This window comes from Durio zibethinus, chromosome 1 (assembly GCF_047325235.1).
Source record: "Durio zibethinus cultivar Kanyao isolate XHJ-2024 chromosome 1, ASM4732523v1, whole genome shotgun sequence".
NCBI classification, from domain to species: domain Eukaryota; kingdom Viridiplantae; phylum Streptophyta; class Magnoliopsida; order Malvales; family Malvaceae; genus Durio; species Durio zibethinus.
The window spans coordinates 3,513,749-3,532,539 of NC_143162.1; the positions used below are offsets into that span (position 1 = coordinate 3,513,749).

Sequence of the window (18,791 nt, forward strand, 5' to 3'; positions counted from 1 at the left end):
ATTTTAAAAAACTATATTTTTAAACATTGAATTAAATTTTAAAAAACTATATTTTTAAACTACCCTAATCCCATCTCGTTAAATTTAATAAGAATTGAACAGCTTAACAATTTCCAATTTGAATCATCAGATAAAAATCTCTAGTGCCTTCAGCTGGGGGAAATGCCGAATCTCGAATACATACGTGGGCATCTTTGCAATATGTAATTGTTGTTCAGAAAAGTTGAAATTTCAATTTCGGGTAGACAAAATTGGCATACATTACAAAGCTGCTGACGAAAAATGCAATATTCCATGAATAAAACTTAACCCTAAAGTGTGGGATTATGGCTCAATTTACATTGCTCTATCCAAAGCTAAATCCTGAGAAAGGATTAATCGTACTAAATCTTGGGACATGCTACAACTTCCACCTCCGACTGCTGCATCCTTGCGATATTCCAAAGGTGATATGATAATAACAGTTTACACTAATCATACAGATACAAATATAATTTGGAAAGAACATTATGAATGAAGCAAGACCACACCGGTTTCAGTTGATTTGAGTGAGGGGTGAGCGTGGTATCAGTGATGGCTTTAATTCCTTTGGCTCAAATGATTCGTATGCATTGTTTTCACGAAATTCTTCGACTAAAGCTTCCATTGGCATGGCTCGAAGAGATTCAATAGTCCCCTTGGGTGGAACATCTTGTTCGCTTCTTATTGGGGTCGTCCCACTTGGCTCATAATCCTGTGCAATGTTTATCACAACGCAATTAGTCGTTTAAATTTTCTGGATGCCATAATAGAAATGCAAATGCCATCACTTACAATTTGAGTGGAAAACAGAAATAAAATGGAGGCATCCTATGGCTAATGGAGTCTCACTCTCAAATTAAGTCAGCATGGTTAAGTCATAAGCTGCACAACATACCATATATCTCTGCTGGAATGTTTCTTCTGCTCTCTTCTTGATGGATGTAGCTTGACTTGAATGATTGTCCTGGAATGCCTCGAGGCTTTTACCATGAGCTTTAACAGAGTCTAAGATTCCTGATGTAATTCCTTGTACCTGCTCTGAAATGCCTGTACAGAATTCCATGAAAATATACTCATAAGAGTATTCCGAAGCTACCTTTTGCAAGAAGTGGTTGATGTTTACAGACATCCAAAGAGAGAATTGACCATAGATACCAATAATACCATTCTATTCTCTAGCATCTCCATGAATTAGAGCAACTGAAAGTTATTTTCTATTTTTCTCTTTTTTTTTTTCTTTTTTGGGACATGGGAGAATTGGAGATTGGAGACTAATTGCAACTTGCTAAAATCTTCACATTTTCTCCATAAAACATTTTAATTAAAATTGAATTCTTGTCTCTTGAATGAAATTATATAATGCAACAGGTTTATCACCTAACAAAGTATTAATTTACCATTGCTGTAGGAGTGGTAAATTAATCCCCTCCCATGCATTGCTTCCATGAATAACCTTCTTCCCCTTATTTAATACTAAAACATCCTTCACACCTTAGAATAAATGAAATGATCACTGTGCCCCTTTGAACAAGAGATGCTTTATACTAATTTTAAATATTTGGACCGATAGTTAGCATCAAACATAAACTCTACGGTCTAGAAGAAACTCACTATCAATGTACTGAAGGGTATCATCAGTATTCTTCAAGCCATCTTGCTCAGCTAACACCCGGGCACTATCAACCTCAGCATCATGTTGCTCATTTGTATCAGAAGCATCCCTGAAAGGAACATATTGAAATTAACCTCCGAAAAACAACAAATTACAACAGAGACAGAAGAATCCAACATAGAGTGTCTTGATAATAGTAATAGCCTCCACAAGTGGAAGCAACTATATTAATGCCTAATTTGACAACATAAAAAACTTTGGCATTGGCTCTAGGTAGAGTTTATTGTTAACTTTCCATCCCATTTACAATGGCAACAAGACTGCAAAGGATGTTTACCACTGACCTGATAAGTGATGCCATATCTGAAACATGTTTACTACCCATATCATTCACAGATTCCCGAGTATGTTTGCAGTGCTTGAATGCAGATTCAGCAGTAGACACACTAAAGTAAAAAAAATAAAGAGAAAAAGGACAGGTCAAAAATGCAAAGACGAGAAATGGATTCAAAATACAAACATGGCATAATTTACCATTGCTGTAGGAGTGCCTCCATACGACAATGTTTGGCAGCTGAGTAATCAGCACTGTCTTTAGCATCATTCTCTGCTTGCATAGCAAATGCTTGCCATTTTCGTTTTGCATCTGTTGTGATACCGTCCATGGAAGAAACATGTCCATCTAAAAATGTTTTGTTTGCCACAGCACTTTCTCTGATATCTACAAGCCTTGCATCCACCTGCGAGAGAAACCATCAGTTAATCTTCAAATACAATTAAGGGAACCATAGAAAACAAATAGAGAATGGACAAACCAGGTCTTTCTGCTGTCGGACATGGTTATACACAAGATCTGTCATATCAGCAATAAGTTTCTCTGCATCAGACTTTGATTGCTCCTGCATAGCATAAGCTTGATAAGTAAGAAATTTCAGCAACATATCTCTGGGCAGGAATTTGTATATTATACCTCATAAGCCGTCAGGAAGCTATCAATGGTCTTCATTTGAACTTCATCAGCTTGGACTGCATGATTTTGAACCCTCACAGACTCTTCCAAAAGCTTGTCAAGAATTCCATTGGTGTAATCAGAAATGTCCTTTGTTTGGTCAATACTAACTTGGAACCTCTGTTAAGCAAAAGGGGACAGAGAAAAAAATAAAATCAGCAATGAAAAGAAAATTAATATAAAGTGAACAAAGAAATCTACATATGGAACCAATCTATGGGAACTTATGCTAAAATTAATAGTACAAGCAAAACAATATTTTGGAAAAAAAATCATTGCAGAATAAATGCATGTCTTGCAATGCTATGCACTAAAAGGGAAAAATACCAAAAAAAAAAAATTGAAAAAATAAAGAGAGAGGCGAGGATACAACAATGAGATATACATCACTAAGACAGAGAGAAGTTGAAAATTGGAGCATAAACCTGTCGCAGTTCCCTTGCAAAAAGAGCCATTTCTCCTTGGTGAGTTGCAAGAGTACCTTGAAGATCATCAAACATTGAAGCTGCTTTGCTGGCCTCAGATGAAAGGAACTGGTCCATAGTTCATGAACAAAAGGGAAATAATTAAAATGAGCAAAACTCCAAATAAATTAAATTAAACGCAACAAACCTCAAAATATCAGCACCTACCTCTTCGATAGAATGTGCGTTTGAAGAAGCTAGAGTTGAAATTTCATCTAAGGCAGCATTGGAGCTAGCCTTGTGCAATCGCACAACATTTTGGACTGCCTCCATGTGGGAAGCAAGCAAAACCCTTGCAGCGGTCACCTTTTTCTTCATATCCAAGATTGCCTAAAAGCAAGATTTATGAATACAAGATCAGCTACTTCTAATAAATGAATTCCAACACAAGACAAGAACTACCACAATGACAAAAAAGGAAAACAGGAGGTCAGTTCAAAGGGAGAATCCTGAATGCCAAAACCATTTAATACCTTGTCATGTATATCCGTAAAAGAACGACAGAGTTTCTCAACACTCTCAAGGTGTTCATTTTGTCGAGACACTGATGAGGCCACCAGGTTGCAAAGAGAACCAATTTGCTGAGCTAGTTCTACTTGAAAGTGGTTAATGACTACTCTATTATCAGCATTCAGTTTGTCTTCCCTTCCTATAAAGTAAAACATCATAGGTTCAGGTTTCTATTTATTGATACACGCAATACGTATGCAATAACTAAATTGAACAACATACCAACTTTTAGGAACAATGAAGCATTATCCTTCACAGTTTTCTCCAAGTCAGACCTTAAAACACAAGCTTGATGTGCTAGAGCATTTTCTATTTTTGACCATTCAAAAATAATGTCAGCACAAAATAAATATGAATATAAGCTAAAATTTATGAATATATTAATGTATACCAGCTTTTTTCTGTTCAGATATGATAAATTCTTTCTCCTTCAACACATAGAGACACTTCTTCAATTCCTCTTCAGAGTTGGCAAGCAATTTGCTGGTTTCATTCAAATTTTTCTGCATTATCACCTAGTTAATTAGCATCGATCCATAATTTTAAAGGATCAGATAAAAAAACTTAAGAAAATTCACCTCAGTCTTCTCAAGTTTGCCACTCAAATCGGAGCACTGTCGAACTTGGGCAACAAATTTGTCTTGCAATTCCTCAAGTTGCTGTTTTGTAACAAACCAAACAAAAGACAGCAACTTATAAGCAACAAAAATCAATCAAAGATGGCAAGCAACTCATCGTTCCAACCAATCAAAAATGACACCAAAGTAAAACCTAACCTTCTGATCGTTTTCTAGAAGGACCACCATTTGTTCAATCTGATCAGCCATTGCCTGAACAAATGCCAGACGAGCACATGAACAACAATAAATTAAAAGAAATCCTTCAGTATCACCTGAATAACCTGAGTACTTGATAAATGAACTTCAATTATACTTATATAGGAAAAACACCATATTAATAGAATAGACAAACACAGCTGCAGTTTCCAATAGTAGGAAAGCAATATTGCATTTAAGAAATGACATCAAAGAACATTATGCAACAACAAAATCATTCTATATCCACATGAACATACACCCTATAGCTAAGGGGGAAAGTATGAACCAAACTGCACACCTTCTTTTCACTTTCCTCTTGGTAATATCGCTCCTTTGGAATATAAACACCATTTTTCTCACGAGCAGCATACACCTCTGAAGAAATGGACAGCACAAAAAAAGCAATGTATATAAGTAACCTTAGTTAATAAAAGGAATATTATATTGCCCCATATGTTAATTTTTTTAACACCCCCCCCCCCAATAAAGAAGTATCCTACCTGCCTTTAGGCGTTCAATTTCACCATAAAGATCCTTTATAAGAGTTGATTTCATCATTTTTTGGTTAACCTACATAAAGAGATCAATAAGTTACTAGTTAAACCTTTTCTCAATTCCGAAGAACAGTATGATGTAACTAGCCAATAACCATACTAAGACATCAACAAATTGCACAGCAAGGACAAGAAATGACAAGTGGATATTGCTATAGAAAAAATTGTCACATAATAGCAATTTATATTTTACTAGACATCCAAGATACAATATGCAATAACAACTTTCCTTCAATGGAATCTATAACCCACTGTAATTTATTCAAAACAGTAAGTGTTAAGACAACACACCAATTTTAATGCATAAATAAAACTCAGGGAATTCAGAATACTATTGGAAGCATGAACCTTACATCAGTTTCAAGGAAGATAAACTTTTATTTTAAAAAATCACTTTAAAACAAACAAGTTAGATATTGCAACTTGCAAGTCAATGCAATTCCTGCATTAGCTGGTAGAAGCTATTGCAGGCATCCATTTTCAAGTTAACCATAAATTTTAGCATGTCTCTATAAATTATTTAAGGAAAAACAGAAAAGAAATCCAATACAAAAGGGAGACATGAAAAAAATTGACTTGTTCAATAATGATTGTGTACTACAAACCTCAGGCTTATTTTTTATATTTTTTGCCCTGTGTGCATAATCCAGTGTACTTAAGGTCTCCTCCAGACAATGGACAGCAGGAGAAACTGTTGCTATAATGCAAGTCTTTGTTCTTCCCCCAAGTGAATCACGAAGTAATCGAGTAAGCTTGCTATCCCTAAATTCCAATCAAACTAAATAATCATAAATCAACATGAAATGAATATAGGTATCAAGCAAATCTAAGAAGCGATTTCAAACCTGTATGGAATATGCCCAAGATGCTCCACAAGAGCATTTATAACTCGTCCTAAAGTAAGTAAACTTTTATTAATTTCACCAGCTTCTCTTGCACGACCCTGTAAATATAAACATCAACCAAAGCATTAATAATTTCAGCTAAAAAGCTAAATTTGGATACAACCTTCAAATCGATTCCCAAATATTCGAGAAATACATACATCCCTAGCACCAGAACGAGATATATTTTCCGACCCTGCCAAATCAACCAAATTTAGCTTCCCACACTTTATAAGTTCTTCACCTTCTGGTGTTGCTTCCTTAATATGAATTGTAATAGAAAATAGAGAATGCGACCGACTGAAAAACACAACAATTCTTCAATCAACAAAAAGAGAAAAAAACATTAACTTCAGTTAAACATATAAAGCAAACCAAAAAGAACCATTACCTTGATTGCTTATTCAACAAAGTCTCAGCAGTGCGACGCTTAGCAGATCCTCTTTCAAGCAAAGTAAATATCTCACAAGCACTTGAAACAATTTCTTCTTCTAATCCTCTCACAAGAACTCCACCTTTCCCATCTTCCATAAGTGGCAACTGCTTCTTCTGTTTCTCCTCCAAAGCAACTTTTGAAATTTCTTCAGGCGCAAGCAAATCAGTAATCTCCTCATTATACAGTTCCAAAAACGTAACTTTCACACTATATTCCGCATTCTGACTCTCCAATGTATCAAATATCTGTTGTACTGCTCTTGGGATAACCCCTGCCTCCGCTGGCAATTCGCCATTAGGACCCGTCTGTCACGTTTTTTTACATTAACATTAATAAATTCAAATACATAATTACACAAATTGGATAAAATTAGAAATAAATGTAAGCAAAAATTACAGATAATATATCTTCATTACCTTTGCCCTTTTGCATTCACCTTCCATAGTGTAAGTTTTGCCAGTACCAGTTTGACCATAAGCAAAAATAGTACAGTTAAAACCGTCTAAAACTTCATTCACAATTGGAACCACTGCTTGTTGATATAGATCTTTTTGTTGGGCTGATGGCCCAAATACCTGTTTAAAATTAAGAACCATTAACAAATTGAACATTTTCAGTAGCAAACAAATCCAATGACAATATTAATTAATTAAAAAAATTAATAATCACAACAAAAGGAAACCTTATCGAAAGTGAAAACTCTATCGATATGTTTGCCGGCGATGTTCTGCGAAACGGCGACTTCTCGTTGGTACTCATTACACGTCACCACTTGCGGCGCATTGTTCCTTAACTCCTCTTCACTAAAGGGCCTGTAAAATATAATTTTTCCCCCAAAAAAAAAAAACTTCAAAATCGATGAAATCAAATGAAATTAGTGGATCTAGGAAACCCTAAGCCGAAAGCAGAGTTAAAAGAAGGACCAACCTGCAACGGAGGAGGACTTGAACATTGACGCCTTTCTCTTTTTCGTGGCGACCGGCCATTTTCAATCGTCGAAACGAAGGAGAATCGCACGAACCTATTTTCGATTATTCTTTTTGTTTTTTGTTTTCTTTTTTCTGTTCGGCTTTGCTGCTGTTGTTCTGTGACTGTTAGATCCGCTTTTTGAATCTGCTTCTTCCCCTTTTTATTTTTTGGAATTTGGGTTTTGTTTATGGGTGAATGAAATTTGAAGAGACAGCGGGCTTTCGAATGAGATTTGAATATTTTGAAAGAAGGCGCTCCTTAAATCAAACGGGTATTTTTTTCGGAATATTAATCGGACGGTCTAGGTTTTTTTATACTGATTGGACTTGATTGCCCTTAGGAATTATGCCAAATACCTATTTCAGCCCAATCGACTTTTATTTTTTAACTTGGCTGAGCCTGGCCCAAATAATATACACTTGGACTTAGCCCAATATAATTTAATGGCTGAATCCCGCACTCTTCGGTGGCTCATAACCTAACGCGCGATGCATTTGGATTTGGTTTACTTCACGAGAATTTTGATGGGCTAGAAGCCCACCAAACTGGGTTTTGACATCAACAATTAAAACTCTAAATTCGTGAATTTAAATAATATAAAATATTAATAATTCGTATATTTATATTATACTTTATATTAATATAAATTTTTTTTATTTTTTAACTTATATATCATTTTTATTAAGATTTTAATGATTTTCCTATTTTTTGTCCTTTTCATAGTGTTTTAATTTACTAGCCGAAAGGACGACTGTAGCTAGTTAAGAGTTAAGACTCAAAGGCAGCGAGGACTTTCTTTTACTTGCTCAGAAGTCGAGAAAATCCAAGGCAAGGGCAGAAACATAACATGCATTTTTCTATGTTGGTCCCACTGAATCCCGACACTTGACTTCTGTTATCAAGCCTGTAACGTGCCTCCATAGTCATGACTGACGAGTAATGACTGAAATAGGGAAATACATCCATACTTATTACTGAGAAGCCTTCCAAGATAGTTGAAGAGGTTGTGGATGCATTGAGCGCAGAATTAAATAGAACATGGGCTATGCAGAGCGTGGAGGGGAGAAGTTAATTTTTTTTTTTTGGTAAAAAAACATTAAAGTAAATAATTTATTTAATCTTTTAAGTAAAAATATATTGTATTTGATAATTTAAAATAAATAATTATAAATTATATATTTAAAATAATTTTAACAAATGATTATCGATAAAATTTAAATTTAAAAATTTTTATAAAAAAAAATTTAAACCAATTAAATTAATTATTCATTCAATAAATAAAAGAAGCCAATTAAAAATCGATTATGTGATAATTTTTAATAGTGTTATCATTTTTGGATATTGATATTTATTAAAAATATTGATGTTAATAGAAGTTACTAACCATAAAGGATCTGAAATGAAAGCACAATAAATGAAGTTCGGTTGATTCGTTAGCCCAAAAATTAATTCCTACCAGAATAGAAAGCAAAAGGCGAAGAGGGATAGAAAAAAATTTCACAAAACAATTACTCTATCCACACCATAAACATACCATTGTTTTCAACTTTTTTTTAAATATTATTATTTTTATTATAAATAAGAATTTCTCTTCTATTAGTATAGATAATATAATTAATGATGGACTATTAAAAGAAGCACCTTTCAATAATTTATCGTTTACAATGTCATATATCAAGTTCACTAAAATGATAATAGACACTAATAAGTTAAAAGTAATATTTTTTATTAATTTTTATGGAATATCAAAATATTGTTTTCTAATTTTAAATGAGATAATTATTATTTTGTGTGAGTATAATTTGTATTTAAGATTAAATTAATAAGATAAAATAATCTCAAATAATATTTAAATAGAATATTTCACGCAATGAAAAAAATTAAATTATCCCTCTTTTGTGTGAATATCGTAAGAATCAAATAAATAGAACTAACAAATAAATCACAAAACCACAAGTATAAGGATACAAGTAATTTACGCAAAAAATCTCATCAAAACGATGACTAAAAACTACGGGCAGCAACAAATAATCTCCACTATCAAAATAATGAGAATACAAAGTTCTCTCTAACTATAACTAGATGTATACAACCACAATATTTCAAGATTAAACAACCTTGCTAAAGAAATAATCTTGTAAGAGAAATTTGAAAAAATCTCAATAAATTTAGGGATTAACAAATACCCACAAAATCAGTAGGTAAAAAACTCAAAACTCGATCTCACCGTCAAACTGAAGAACAATGAGTCATAAATACACTGAAAAAATTTTAGCTCAATCAGATAACGGATTGATCTCGATCAAACTACTTGATCAAAACTACACAAAACCATATATTCTTCCTTTTTTCTCTATTTTGACGCCACACTCTCTTATTTCTTTTTTCAACCATATAAGGGTTTAAAACCCTATAACCAAGCATGAAAAGACTCAAAAGTCATCGGTGAATGGGCTTTAGTTTTAGGCCACCTCTACATAGAAGAAACTAAGCCCGACAAATCTTTCATTTTCTAACTATATGGAGGGAATCGCCATTCCAACTATCAAATGACAAACTTCAAGCTTCTTTTTTGGTAGTGTATTTGTTAACATATCTAAACCATTATGATCAGTGTGAATCTTTTCAAGTTCAAACAAGTTATCATTGAGAGTATCTTTTAACTAATGGTACCTCGCATCAATGTGCTTTGATCTTGAATGAAAAATAGAAATCTTACAAAGGTGAATTGCACTTTTATTGTCATAAAATATCACATAGTGTTGCTGCTTAAAATTGAGTTCCTGTATGAACTTTTTCATCCACGACAACTCCTCACATGCTTTAGTGGCTGTAAATACTCAACCTCTGTTGTAAAAAGTGCAATGCATTTTTGTAGTCTCGATTGCCAAGATGAGAATGTAATTAAATAATTCAAAGTAGACTTTCAGGAAATCAACATCTCCTACCATATCTAAATCAGTGTAGCCAACTAGTACTAGTTTATTATTTCTAAAAGTGAGTCTCAAGTCGGGAGTGCCTCATAGATATTTCACGATCCACTTAATTGCATTCCAATGCTATTTTCCTAGATTTGATAAAAAACAGCTAACAATACCAACTACATAGGCTATATCTGACCTAGTACATACCATTGCATACATCAAACTTTCTACTACTGAAGCATACATAACTCTTCTCAAGTCTTCCTTTTCTTTAGTTGTAGAAGGGCTATAATTAATACTTAGCTTAAAGTGAGTAGCAAAATGAGAGCTAACCACTTTGGCTTGATCTATATTAAACCTTTCAAGTATATTTTCAATATAGTGCTCTATGATATGTGCAATTTCTTAGTTGCTCTGTCTCAATAATTTTGAATTCCAAGAATTTGTTGTGCTGGCCCTAAGTCTTTCATAGTAAATAATCTACTTAATTACTTTTTCAATTGGTCAATTCTATAAGCATTATTACCAATAATCAACATATCATCAACATAAAGTAATAATATGATAAAATCATCATCAGAGAATTTTTGCACAAACACACAATGGTCAAAAATAGTTTTTTCAGTTACCTTGCTCACCCATAACTGACTAAAACTTCTTATACCACTTTTCGGTGCTTGCTTCAACCCATAAAGATTTTTCTTCAGCTTGCACACAAAATCTTTTTTTTTTTTGTTATTATGAAACCTCTGGCTACTTTATGTAAATATTATTGTCCAAGTCACCATGGAAAAAAACAATTTTAACATCCATCTGCTCAATCTCCAAGTCAAGATTAGCTGTTAAACCCATAACCACATGAATATATGACATTTTAACAATAGGAGAAAATATTTTATCAAAGTCAATACATTTATTTTAACTGAATCCCTTAACAACCAATCTAGCTTTGAAACATGGTTGTGAAGTGTGTTATTCTTCTTCACTCTATATACCTATCTATTATTCAAAGTTCTTTTTCCCGTAGGCAGTTTTACTAATTCAAAAGTATTATTTTCATACAAAAACTTCAGCTTATCTTGCATGGCATCAATCCACTATTTTTTATGTTCATCTTTTATGGTCTCTGCATAACATTCGGGTTCTCTCCTATCAGTTAGTAATACATACTCATCAACATAATATCGTGTGAAAGGCTGTCGATCTCTAGTAGACCTCTTGAGTGAAACTTTTGATAAAACCTCTAGTTAAACCTTTGATACTAATGATTGTTCATAGGTATCATCACCCACCTTAACTTATGTAGGATCGATATCCACATCACCTGTATTATAGTGGTTATCCTTAACTTCTTCAATCTCTATAGGTATATCTATTAGAGGAACTAGATTCAAGTTAATCAAATTATCATTGCATCGTAAAACTGATGTATCAATCTTCTGAATATCTTGTATAGTTTGGTCTTCAACAAAAATAACATCTTTACTTTTCACAAGTTTCTTTTGCATTGAATCATAAAACTTGTAGCCAAACTTATCCTGACCATAACTAAGGAACACACATTGTCCAGTATTGACATCAAGCTTTGACCTCTTATATTTGAGAATATGCACAAAAGCCTTACATCCAAAAGTAAGTAAATGATCATATGACACATCTTTACTTAACCAACCTCTATCTGGAACATCAAAATCTAAATAAACACATGGTGAAAATTTTAAAACATGTACAACTATACTCAAAACCCCATCTTAAAAAGATTTTGATAATTGTGCTTGTGAAATTAACATTTCACTATTTTTATTAATGTCATGTTTATCCTCTCAACTAACTTATTCAGCTAAGGAGTTTTAAGAGGTAACCTTTGATGTCTAATACCCCGTTGTCTGTAATATTTATAAAAAAGTCTAGTGTGCTCACCCTCATTATCAGTCTTTATGTATTTTAATTTCAACCATGTTTATCTTTCAACTAAAGCATGGAATTGTTTAAATACATCTAACACTTGGTCTTTTAATTTCAAGGCATAAGCTTATATCTTATTTGAATGATCATTTATAAAAATTATAAAATAGATGAAACCACAAAGTGTTTTTATTCTCATAAGATTACAAACATCAAAATATATCACAAACATCAAAATATAATAAATCAAATATACCTGGTTTTCTTGATGGAGGGGATGTCTTGAATGTAACTCTGATTTGTTTCCCAGCCAAGCAATGATCACACTTCTTCAAGGATACATTTTTCACTCCAGAAAAAGATTTTTCTTGGCTAAAACCTTTAAACCTTTTTCGCACATGTGACTATGCCAAAGTTTAATTGTATCATCATTATCTACTGCATTGATAACGAAATTAGATACCTTTACTTACATCAAATAAAATGACGAGAGCTTCATACCCGTAGCTACAACTATAGAACCTTTAGTGAGGTTTCATTAACTATCACAAAAAGTGTTACAAAACCCTTCATCATCAAGCTTCCTTACAAAAATCAAATTCAAGTAAATATCAAGAATATGTTTAACATTTTTCAAGACCAACGTAGTGCCATTATTGGTCTCTAAGAACAAATCTCCCATACCAATGGCTTTAGTTGAGCCATCATTACTCATTCTAACACTTTCAAAATCACCAGGTGTGTAAAATGAAAAGTAGTCTTTCTGAGATGTAGCGTGAATTGTGGCACCAGTATTAATCACCCAATTAGTCTCATGGTATGTAAAATTAACAACATTATCATCATATGAAATAAGAAAGTCATCTGTGACAGTAGTAACTTTATCAGTATCATTACCATCACCATTCTTCTTTTTCTTATCTTTGTCACTATTGTTGTCTCTTTTTAACTTTCGACAATATTTTTTTATATGCATTTTTAGACCACAATAATGACATTCAACTTTGACAAATTTGTTGGACTTACTCTTACTTCTGTCTCTATTCTTCAGACATTTACTTTTACTCATTTTCTTATTTCTGTGACTAAAGCGTCAGACTGTGAAGAGGAATCCTGTGACTTTCTTGTCAATTTTTCATTCAAAACACCACTATTAGTCAAATCTATAATAATAATACAATTTGGGGTTGAGTTAGATAACATTGTTCTAAACGTCTCTTATGAGTTCGATAATGTACCAAAAAGTCATAAACCTTGTATCGTATCTTTAAACTTGAAATTTGTGCCAACCAACTGATTAATAATACTTTGATATGCATTCAAGTGATCTATCATATGAGTTTTATCTTGATTTTTCAAATTCATTAACTGTTTAATTAAAAGTAGTTTATTTTTTAGCATACAAATCCTCAAGCGTGCTCTAAAGAGTGCGTGCATGTGTTTCTCTACTAACATAGTTTAAAATATTATCATTTACCCACTGTCTAATATAACTATATACCTGTCGATGAAACAAATTTCATTCTATATTTGTTTTTAGTTTCAGGTTTTTCAGTGGCAAACACTTCAAATAAAGTAAGTCTTCAATCTTTCATTTCTACACATGGTAATTTGAACCATTCAAATTAATCATTGTACTTGTATTGGCTTCCATTATTCAACACAAGGCATAAATCAAATAGCTTGAGCTCTGATACTACTTTGATGGGATAAAATAATCTCAAACAATATTTAAACCGAATATGTCACGCAATGAAAAAAATTAAATTATCTCTCTTTTGTGTGAATCTTGCAAGAATCAAACAAATAAAGCTAACAAATAAATCATTAAACCACAAGCATAAGGATACATGAAAAACTTTTCCAAAAAGAGGAGTAAAAATCACAGGCAGCAAAAAATAATTTTCACTATCAAAATAATGAGAATACAAAGTTCTTTATAGCTAGAATAAAAGGTATACAACCATAATATCCCAAGATTAGACAATCTTGGTAAAGAAATAATCTTACAAGAGAAAATTACAGAAGTCTTAGCAAATTTAAGAATTAACAAATACTCATGAAATCAGTAGGTAAAAAACTTAAAACCCGATTTCTACTGTTTAGACTAAAAATTAATGAATTATAAATACATTGATAAAATTTTAGCTCAATCAAATAATAAATTGACTTTGATTAAACTACCTGATCAAAACTGCATTAAACCCTCTTTTTTCCCTATCTTACTGCCACATTCTCTCTTTTTTTTTTTCAATCACATAAGGGTTTAAAATATTATAACAAAGCATGAAATGACCAAAAAATCTTTGATGAATGAACTTTCGTTTTAGGCCAACTCGACGTGAAGGAAACTAAGCCCAACACAAATAGTCCTCGTATACATACATATGACATAATTTTCACAATCAATGAAACCACGTGATATCAAATAATAAACTAAACATATAATTAGAAAAAATTTAATATTGCATCCATTCCGTAAATATTAATGTTTCGTGTTTGAAAAAGTAAAAAAAATATTTTTATTTTTTATTATCTTTAATTATAATTAATTCTTTATATCTGTTTCTGTAGTATTATCATTGAGACATTTAACAAGACGGACTAGGGAATTTAAGACTCGTTTATATATAGAGATACATTTCCTCACTTCAAAGCTCACCGAAACTAAAGCTCACTGTCACTACAGTTATTGTATCATTACTCTACCACTACTGCTACCATTACAATATGTCCACCCAAACTCTCAACTCTCAAATGCTCGGTCCCAAGGGCCGAGCCGTTGGTGGCACCGAGCACAACTGGTGCCGTGCGGTGGTCGGTGGCACTGGCATAGCTGTCTTGGCTATCTTTTCTTCCAAAAATCCCGACATTTCACGCCTCCAAAATGCCCTTCATAAGCTACAAAATTCCCATCCGATTCTTAGGTCTAGACTCCATTATAATCCTAGTGCAAATGCTTTCTCCTTTGTTACGTCTCCTTCTCCTTTCGTTCAAATCAAGTCCTTTAACCTTTCCACAACTTGTAACATCTTTGAAAATTTTTGTAACCAAGAAGATAAAAATATGTCACCCCTGCAATTGATTCTTGAACATGAACTTAACCAAAATGTTTGGAATAGTTCTCATCCGAATAACACTTCATTTAGCAACCAAAATGACATGTTTTTTGCTAGTGTTTATGGTTTGCCTACTGCAAGGTGGGCGTTGGTGCTCCGCCTACATGCCGCCGCATGTGACAGGACCACGGCGGTGTCGTTGCTGAGAGAGTTGTTGACGTTAATGCGTACTGAAGAAGAGGAGACAGGGTCGCAGCAGGGTCAAAAAGAAGTTATGATGAACAAAGGAGAGGTTAGCTTGGCGATTGAAGATCTTATTCCTAAAGGGAAAGCCAAGAAAACTCTTTGGGCACGGGGAGTGGACATGCTGGGCTACTCTGTTAATTCTTTAAGGCTGACAAATTTGAAGTTCAAAGATGCAAAATCTCCCAGATCCAGTCAAGTAGTGAGGTTGCTGATCAGCCCTGATGACACTGACAGGATCTTGACTGTAAGTAATCTGAGCACTCAATTTTAAGTTTTAAAAATTTCCAACTTTTGGCATGAAAAAAGGCCTTTATTGAGACTCCATTGAAAATTTCAGGGTTGCGAAGCTAGAGGGATTAAGTTGTGTGGAGCATTAGGAGCAGCAGGGCTTATTGCCGCACACAGTTCTAAATGCTTTTCAGATCATCAAAAGAAGAAGTATGGAGTTGTAACTCTCACCGATTGCCGCTCAATTCTTGAACCTCCTCTTTCCAATCACAATTTTGGTAAGCACTTTATAAAATTTTATCGCCAAAAACGTCTTGAAAATCTTCCTTTAAGCACAATTGGATTCTTTTTTTTTACAGTCAACTCCAATATTCTTACCTACCAGCTCTTTGGTCGATTGGATTCTATTTGAAATTACTTTAACTTGTCAAAATCAAAACTTTCAGGTGATCAGTTGCATTATCATAGACTTTTAGACTCGGAATAAACCTCTTTCGTACACTTTCGCATCTTTTTTGTTTTTTATTTCAATCATAAATTTGGTCCTGAAAAGAGGTATTTATGATGGGGGTTGGCCCTGGTATATTTCTGGAGAAATCAATCTGATGAGAATTCATAGCTGACCTTACCAAGTACCATTTTTTCCATATTTGTTTGATACAAAACCAAAAACACTGGTCAATTGCTAGAACATGCAGTAGTACAAGGCAATGCTGCCATGTTCAATGGTTCAACTTTTTTATTAGGAGAAAAAAACCCAACACTGAACCAATGTTCCAAGTCTTAAATTCCATGCCAATTAAGGCAAGTGATTTTCTTGACGCAACTCTTAAAATTTTGTAGGATTTTACCACTCAGCTGTTCTAAACACGCATGTCATTAAAGGAGGAGAGAAGCTTTGGGAGTTAGCAAAGAAAATGTACACAGCATTTACAAACTATAAGAACTGCAACAGGCACTTGTCAGACATGGCAGACCTGAATTTCTTGATGTGCAGGGCCATGGAAAACCCTGGCTTGACTTCATCGTCATCCTTGAGGACATCTTTAATATCAGTGTTCGAGGATACGGTGATTGATGAGTCTAATGACCAGCAAAAACAAGTTGGCCTAGAGGACTACATGGGCTGTGCTTCTGCTCATGGCATCGCCCCGTCCATCGCGATTTTCGACACTATACGTGACGGACGGCTGGATTGTATTTGCGTTTATCCTTCACCACTGCATTCAAGGGAGCAAATGCAGGAGCTGGCTGATAGTATGAAGTGCATTCTTGTGGATGCAGGGAACAATAATAATGCTGATGAAAATGAGAGCTAGAGGCTCAGGGCAGTTGGCCTTTCGGTGAAGTGAAACCATTGATGGATGTTGCTGTGGCCCAATCTCTATAGGTTTCTTAAAAGCTTAAGAACTACCCGTGGACTCTAGAAAATTGGCAGCTTGGTTTTTTAATTGTGGTTGGTTTGGGGAGTTGTCCCCATTTACAGTGTTTCCCACTTGCTTACTCTACGTCAAATCTTCAGATCAATTCAATAGGATTTAGTTTATGTTTTTAGCCAAAAAGGAATATGATATTATCTATTCTAGCATTTTATTTTAATTTCGTTTTTGGGTATGAGACTTTTTGATAGTAATCAGATTAAGTCTTTACTAATTCAAATAGAATTTTATAAAAAAATAAATTTTTTGATATTTATTTTTTATTTATAATATTTAAATTTAAAATTTTATTTTAAAAAAGTCAAATTCCTTAAATATTCGAACTAATAGAAGTTGATAATTTTATTTTAGTTTCAATGCTATGTCAGTCTATCATCACTCTCTATTAGATAACTTGATTTTTAGCAAGGAAATATATATATATATATATATCATCAATAGTTAAATCAAATATTCATATTTATAAACATTCAACCGATAATGGAGATTCAAATATCAAAATATCCACTCTTGATCTTTCCTTAAACTTGTGTTTGATAACATTAAAAAGAAAAAAGTATTTAATATCAAAATCTTACCCTTCATAATCTTGAAATTAATCGTCTTTAAAATATTATCAACATTTATTTCTAAAAAAATTATATTATTTATTTATTCATTAACAATACAACGTTAAAGTCAAATCAGATTTTTATTTTTGAGATGAAAGGAGTACTGTTAACATGTGCATGAAAGTATTGGTTAATGTGATATTTTAGGGGGAAAAAAAACACAGTGTTTGGTTGTTTGATTGTTGTACTATAAGTAAAATGTTCATAAATTTGTTTTTTATGGTTTTCATGTCATTTATGAAAAATATGGTTCAATTTGGTTTAAATGGTATCATTCAGTATTCTTATGAATGGTTTAATTCATAGTAATGGACGTAAAGAAAAAGGTTGGAGTTGGTATTTTATTGACATGATTAAATTAAACAAAGATCAATAGTAAATTTGTGAAACTTTTGAAGTTTGAATTTTGATTAATAACATTGTTAGATATTGAGAGATGGGAGCTTTGGAATCCAACTATTTGAAAAAAGAAAATAGATGATAATAAAACCCTGAATTTTTAATTTTAATAATTATAATTTAAATATACGTCATTTTAAATATAAAAGAAGTAATGGTTTGATATATTATTATTAATATTTGATTTGAAAGTTAAATGTAATGAAATTCAATAATATCAAATTACGATCTAAAACAATTTTGATCTTAATTTCAAAAGTAAAATGAAAGTCATCTTTTTTTATTTTTTGTTTATTCGTGATATCTATTAAAGTAAATTATATTACATCTAATAATATATAATTTTTTATAATTTTATATTTAAATTAAATCTTTCGATTTATTATTAATTGATTTTAAATTATATGCTTAATATAATATCAAAATTAAAATTTTTTTTGTTATCATTTTTAAATTTATCACGTAATAAATTTTTTGTATCTTTGTTACATATGATGAAAGTATATTAAAATGAATTATTTTATATCTAATATTCAATTTATTATAATTTTATATTTAATTTAAATTTATTTACTTATCATCAATTAATTTTAAATTTGATCCTTAATAATGCCATTATCCTTTATCCAATATCATTATAACAAGCTATTGATATTGTCTTAATGGAAAAAAAAGTACTGGTCCTACTCCTTGTCAACATAAT

At 32.5% G+C, this 18,791-nt stretch overlaps 2 protein-coding genes across 2 annotated transcripts; one reads left to right on the forward strand and one right to left on the reverse strand.

The window, feature by feature from the left end:
* Nucleotides 1–155: 155 nt before the first annotated feature.
* Nucleotides 156–7,504, reverse strand: LOC111311701 (kinesin-like protein KIN-5C). The gene is made up of 23 exons (XM_022911313.2): nt 7,236–7,504; nt 6,991–7,120; nt 6,725–6,883; nt 6,264–6,613; nt 6,034–6,172; nt 5,834–5,931; nt 5,594–5,750; nt 4,935–5,004; nt 4,733–4,809; nt 4,393–4,446; nt 4,195–4,275; nt 4,008–4,119; nt 3,839–3,925; nt 3,580–3,755; nt 3,275–3,436; nt 3,068–3,175; nt 2,604–2,762; nt 2,449–2,532; nt 2,168–2,373; nt 1,978–2,079; nt 1,633–1,742; nt 917–1,068; nt 156–733 (listed from the first exon to the last, which is right to left on the reverse strand). Exons 1-23 carry the CDS (start codon nt 7,292–7,294, stop codon nt 536–538), a joined length of 3,030 nt encoding a protein of 1,009 aa, XP_022767048.1. The 5' UTR covers nt 7,295–7,504; the 3' UTR covers nt 156–535.
* Nucleotides 7,505–14,772: 7,268 nt separating this feature from the next.
* LOC111310975 (uncharacterized) lies at nt 14,773–17,296 on the forward strand. The gene is made up of 3 exons (XM_022910355.2): nt 14,773–15,655; nt 15,749–15,917; nt 16,483–17,296. The coding sequence occupies exons 1-3, from the start codon at nt 14,837–14,839 to the stop codon at nt 16,956–16,958; spliced, it is 1,464 nt and encodes a 487-aa protein (XP_022766090.2). The 5' UTR covers nt 14,773–14,836; the 3' UTR covers nt 16,959–17,296.
* The last annotated feature ends 1,495 nt before the right edge of the window (nt 17,297–18,791 follow it).

Excerpts from the sequence above, each read along its gene's own strand:
- LOC111311701 (XM_022911313.2), bottom strand. The coding sequence starts at position 7,294 with ATGGCCGGTCGCCACGAAAAAGAGAAAGGCGTCAATGTTCAAGTCCTC. Across the intron at positions 4,276-4,392 it reads TTCTAGAAAACGATCAGAAG|CAACTTGAGGAATTGCAAGA; the intron begins GTTAGGTTTTAC and ends GTTACAAAACAG. Across the intron at positions 3,926-4,007 it reads ATCTGAACAGAAAAAAGCTG|AAAATGCTCTAGCACATCAA; the intron begins GTATACATTAAT and ends GGTCAAAAATAG.
- LOC111310975 (XM_022910355.2), top strand. The coding sequence starts at position 14,837 with ATGTCCACCCAAACTCTCAACTCTCAAATGCTCGGTCCCAAGGGCCGA. Across the intron at positions 15,656-15,748 it reads ACACTGACAGGATCTTGACT|GGTTGCGAAGCTAGAGGGAT; the intron begins GTAAGTAATCTG and ends TGAAAATTTCAG. Across the intron at positions 15,918-16,482 it reads TCTTTCCAATCACAATTTTG|GATTTTACCACTCAGCTGTT; the intron begins GTAAGCACTTTA and ends AAAATTTTGTAG.